At 40.3% G+C, this 5,910-nt stretch overlaps 1 protein-coding gene across 1 annotated transcript in view; it reads right to left on the reverse strand.

The window, feature by feature from the left end:
• The window catches only part of LOC110286775 (T-complex protein 11 X-linked protein 2-like), a 39,018-nt gene extending 35,275 nt beyond the window's left edge, over nucleotides 1-3,743 (reverse strand). Inside the window, exons 1-2 of the mRNA XM_021153362.1 lie at nucleotides 3,655-3,743; nucleotides 3,084-3,218 (exon numbers count right to left, since the gene is read on the reverse strand). Of these exons, the coding sequence (XP_021009021.1) occupies nucleotides 3,084-3,207 (124 nt within the window). The 5' untranslated portion in view covers nucleotides 3,208-3,218; nucleotides 3,655-3,743. The remainder of the gene's footprint in view (nucleotides 1-3,083; nucleotides 3,219-3,654) is intronic.
• Nucleotides 3,744-5,910: the final 2,167 nt, after the last annotated feature.

Here is a 5,910-nt window from a genome sequence, read left to right on the forward strand (position 1 = left end):
AGAGAGAGAGAGAGAGAGAGAGAGAGAGAGAGAGAGAGAGAGCTAGAGCCAGAGTCAGAGAACCAGAACCAGATTCATATTGCCTAGTGCCAGAGCCAGAGTCTGAGTTAGGTCCAGGGAGACAGAGAGCCAGAGCCTGGGGGAAGCATTGGAAACCTCAAAACCCACCCCCAGAACCACATCTACTCCAAGGCCTACAGTGAATGGCCCTATAGTCATTCTCATTCAAAACTCTACTCTAATGTTACCAGCACTGGGCACAATCTGTCATGGAAAGTGGATGGTGATTAATGGGATCCTATCCTCTACCACTGAAGTATTTGGCTGATAGAATCTGTGAAAGGGAGTCACTCTCTTCAGTTTTGTACACTGCTGAGCCTGCCAGGTTCTAACAAATAATTCCAAACCTATGGTTAGACAGATGGCCCCTGTTAAATTCAATTGGTCACAAAGTAAATCAGATAGATATGAGAAAACTACTTTTAGGGAAGTGGGGGAGTAGACAGCTACCAAGGAGATGGGAACAGTAGTGGTATGATGGTAGAGTATGAATTATGTATATGTATGAAATTTTCAAGGAACAAGTTGAATAATAACAGATAATTTGTTAACTAATAGTTCTAACATGGAAAACTGAGAAACAAAATTGAAATAATTCTATATTATCAGAATATACTGAAATTAACTATCAGAATATGCTGAAATTAAACAGAAATCAGAACCCATAGAAATGACACAAACATTTGAAGACTGAATAATACACATTTACTAAATAGTAGGTCACTGAAGAAATTAGAGGAATTTTATTGGATTTTAAATATTTGATGAGTAATTTCAGAGTAGTGTTTAATTCATTGTGATCATATTTGTCCCAAATTACCTTTTACCTTCCCCAATCCTGCTGATCTCCCTTCCCTTCCCCACAAGCACCCCAGCATATCACACCAACGCTAACAGTCTCCTTCCAGTTGCTCCTTCTATATGGGCTATCTAACTTCCCACTATGCCTTTGGAAACCTTGTGCCTCTGTGCTCTGCCAGGCAGGTCCTGATAACTTCTCTTCCAGGTGCTAACCAACTGGAAGCTTTATTCTTTTCTAAGCTAATGCTAGTAATGCCAGAATGAGCTATACAGAAAGAGAAAAGAAAGTTACCAGTGCCCATCCCTGCTGAGGACCCTCTATAATACAACCATCTAACTTACCTTTTCATTGTTGGGTAAAAATACCATGACAAAAGCAACTGAAGGGAGAAAGGGCTTATTTTGGCGTAGAGTTTCAGAGGGATATTATCAGTCATGGTTGGGAAAACATGGCAGCAGGCAGAAACGGTAGGGTGGTGAGAACAAGAGGCTGGCTTATATTGCATCTGTACTCAGGAGTCAGAGAGTAAAGGGAAAATGAGGCCATACTATATACCTCAAGGCCTTCTCCCTAGTGAATCACCTCCCTAACTCTCATACTAAGGGTGACACAATCTTCACAAGTATCCCAACAGCTGGGGGCCAAGTATTCAAATAGAAGAACCTATAGCAGTTATTATGCACTTAAATTGCAATAAACACTTACCTGATAGGCAAGATACTTGCAGCTGTACAACAATGGGATTAACTGATAGGAGACCAATCAACTGCTTTGTGATTGGAGCTGGGCCTGTTCCATAGAACAAAATCCATGCCTGGGATTCTAAACCTGGTCCAAAGCCCACAGCTAGGAAAGTCACAGGCCCAATGAAAAATGCACTATGCTTATTTTGCTGAATGGATGCTGTTGTGGTGTCTTCTAAATATTTGTGCTTATACTAAATCATAAGTGCTACTCTAACCCTTTGTTGGAGAAGTTTATTTCTGCATTGAATGGCAGTTAATTCAGAGTCAGGTGCACAAAAGGCTGAGAGTAAGTGACTGTTGAGTGGTCAGCATTAAATGGAACATCTTTATTACCCCCTCCAAGGTCCAGAGAAAAGGATGTGGAAAAACTTAAGAGCCAGAGATGGAGGGGGCTTACTGTGAATATAGTATGGCCATTGCAGCCATGAACTCATAGTACTTACCTGCACAATATCCACACAAGATCAGGTTCATCAACTCTCCATGGGAGATAGAGGAGGGGTTCCATTCCATTCTGAGGAGCTTTGGACAGTTAGCTACTGCTAGGGGTGAGGTCAGTTCCCCCCCCCACACACACACACAGCTCTTAAGATCCACCCAAATGCCAGGAAATAGCCCCTACCCATGCTCATCCTGGCAACTCCATTGCAATTTACTTAGTCACAAAAGTAAGCATGGAAGTCAAAAGGAAGTTAGAAGAAATAAAACAGGACAAGAAGGGGGACAAGAGAAAATAACAGGAAGTGAACTTTATCAAGGTACATTTAGCCATGAATGATAGTGTCCTAATTTTTTAAAAATGAAGCTTTCTACATATCAGTACTGAATTTGGAGAGAAAGAACACATGGAAGCAATTCTATCAAAATAGCCAGGAAAGAAAATGCCTTAGAAAAAAAGTTGCCTAAGTATATGTAAGATCTTTAAAATGACTATTACCAAACTGTAAAGCTACAAATCAGAGACACTAAAAGCTGAAAAGTCTTCTTACGTTCATGGATCAACAGATGACTACAACAGAACTGAGGAGCTCTTGTGAAGCCACACCCACAACTAAGGATAGAACATGGTGGTTACCTCCCCCACTCATGCTGGGAGTTGGTCTGGTTTGGGTATGTGCAGATCTTGAGCATGCTGTCACAATCACTGTGAGTTTATAAGGGAAACTACCCTATCATGTCCGCCTTACATTCCCCATGTCCTTAACTAATTCAGACACTAATAAGACTTCCAACACAGACGATTATACCTTGTCTCTAAAATTTAACTTTACTTTCACTTACCAGTCAAAGACCTAATCCTTGTATGCAAAGATAAAAGTGAAAGAAAGACAAAAAGTTAATACAAAAGAGGACAGGCAAAGCAATGATGAAGAAATGACTCCTTGCAAAAGGCTTTCTCTATAGCCTTTAAAGGCACCTAAGCCACAGTTTCCCAATCGTTTAACCTGTCATAATAACTGTCATTACTGACCCACCTGCAGAGTGTACCTCTGAACTGGTCTTATCTTCCTGGTTCTTGCTTGATGTTTCCGGTTTGGGGGATCCATTTTCAGAAGGACTGGAGTCCTTTTTGGATATCGTTTTCTCACTCTTGGGCATGTTGGTGGTATCTAGAATGGAAAAGAAAAGAGAGAGAAATGAGTGTAACATATGGACCTGCCTCAAAAACAGGAAAGGAGGAGCTCTTCAAGAGCCATGGTGAGCCTTTGTGACTTTACTTGCTATTCCATGTTGAGGGTAAAAGCCCTTCTAGGGCCTCCAAGAGAAAGGACCAGGGTTCTTAAACATACCTTAAGAATAACTTGAGATTAGTGGAATTTCCTCTACTAAAATAAAAGGTTAATGTAAGTATTAAGCAAGCAAAAGAGAGACCATGATCCAAAAATGGACTCACCAGAAGGAAGACACATTTACTTTACCTGCCAAACTAGAGAGAGGTTCTTCCCTTTGAATTTCTGTTTCATATCCACCTAGAAATCTGGCATTCTATTCTTGGACAACAGGTGATCAAGTATACATTCACACACAAAGCCTTTGGCTCCTTACCTCTTTCTGGTCCTGGGTGTTTGACTGCCTTTTCCCCTGATAGCTGCTCTTACAACTGAAAATCTCTGTGACTCCGTGGTAGAGGAGTTCATGGAACATACCATAGCAGCCATGGAGAGGGGATATCAGCAGGGAAGGCTTTGGTCAAACCATTGAAATTATGGGGCCCACATGGGGCACACCCCCTACACATCAAGAGTCCAAAATGAGTCACAAAGGATAGTGGACTTCCTGGGAAACGAGGTGGGAGTTATTTTACACCCAGGGTACCTTAGAAAACATGACCATCAGGCAAAAAAGTTCACACAATAAAGGTTAAGAGGCTAAAATTTTCTTTGTAAAGCCTTCATTCTGCTATCCTTTTGAGATTAGAATTATTATCTAGGTCTTGGCTTCTTTAAGATTAGAATTAATCTCTAGGTCTTGGTTTCATCTGAAATCAAGAAACTGTTCAAAGCTTCTAGTCCCACTCCTCCAGACAAAAGCTTAAATCTTTCAGATAACTATTTAAGAAAGAAAAAGAAGACATTCTTGTTGAACTTCATATTGTTCAAAAGGTTCTTTCTCACCAGGCAGTGCTGGATCACGTCTTTAATCCCAGAATTTAGGATGTATAGGCAAGTGGGTCACTGTGAGTTCAAGGCCGGGCTGGTCTACAGAGTAAGTTCCAGGACAGCCAGGGCTACACAGAAAAACCCTGTATCAAAAAGAAAGAAAGAAAGAAAGTTTTTCTCTATATTTTCCACTAATGTTAACCATGAAATATCAAGAAAGTTATTGAGTTCTAGAGTAGTATTTGATTGTTTTTTTCTTTTGAGTAAAGGTGTCCACAAAAGGTAATAGGAGAAGGTGCTCCAGACCTTAGTAGGAACCCAGACCTTAGCACAGCTGACTCCATGATGGAACTACCATTCAGACCATAACACTCAGCACACATCACCAACTGCCAAATGAAAACAAAAGTCTAACCCATCAACGTTAATGTACATCCAGGAAAGTCTCTAAATGCACTAACCTTGCTTTTCTGCTTCTATAGTTCCACTTCTGGGAAACTGTTCTTGTAAATTGAAGTATATCAACAAAGAGTATATCTCTTTTGTGCTTAAAAGCTCACTCTGAGAAAGGCTTGGGGCTACACTGTGATCCTGAATAACCAGTGTAGTCTCTGGAAGGCTAATAAAGACTTTCTTTTGTTTGAACCCTTGTCAGAATAGTTGAGAAGGTTCCGTGAATATACAGACCAACGACTCAAAGTAGTAGATGAGGTGAAGAAAGCAGTTCAGGAGGTAGACAGGAAAGACACTAAAGCTGATATTTTGGAAAAGAAAATTGAAATCATGGAGAAACAAATTGTTTAAAGAAATTGAGACCTTTAAGAAGAATTAAGCAGAAATGCTATAAAAGAAAGACAAATCAGTCCTCACTAGATAACACTAAGCAGGAAAGAGAATGCCAAGAATGGAGGACAAGGTCAATACAATCATACATCTAGGCCTGTGTGTGTCTGTGTGTGGGGGATATGTATATGGAGAAACATGGCAAAAAAAAACCTTGGAAGAAGTTTAGAATACTTTCAAGAGAACAAACTTAAGAATCAATGAAGTTCAAAAAGGAGCTGAAATTAAAAACAGAACAGAAAATATCTGTTCAATAAAATTATCCCAGAAAAGTTTGGGATTTAAGAAAAAGACATGGCTATCCACCCAATAGAAACGTTTGGGACTTCTCTGCAGGCTTACATTTAAGAAACTTCAATTAATTAAACATTTTGTAAGGGGGTTCAAGTGCTTCAATCCCCCTTCTACCGTGCAAAGGTAGGGGAGAAAAAATGGTAAATAGGACAAGGGGATGTGGATCTATTTAGAAGTTGTTCTTTGAAGCAATTCCAATCTCTTTTTCTCAGGATACCAGCAGTCCAGGATACCAAACATGAATCAGCAGTGGTCACACAATCCAGCAGAAGCAGCCAGGCAAGAGACTCATGAAGCACTGTAAAGCTAGCTGTGCAAGTACACCTTTACTGGCTGTTGAGTTCTATTTGTACTCTCTCCAAACATCACATGAGCTCCCATGGGTCTTGCTTCAGCCAAACAGCACGTGAGTCTGCATCAAGTGACACAAGTAGAAATGTTCCACTTGATAGCCCCCCCCTTTTGTTTAAAATATGCTCTTTCCCCTAACACCAGAACCATCCATCTCATCTTATATCATTGGGATGACAGTCTTCTAATAATTGTTTTCTGCTGAATAGTGGTG

Source organism: Mus caroli, chromosome X, assembly GCF_900094665.2.
Source record: "Mus caroli chromosome X, CAROLI_EIJ_v1.1, whole genome shotgun sequence".
In the NCBI taxonomy this organism is placed as follows: Eukaryota; Metazoa; Chordata; class Mammalia; order Rodentia; family Muridae; genus Mus; species Mus caroli.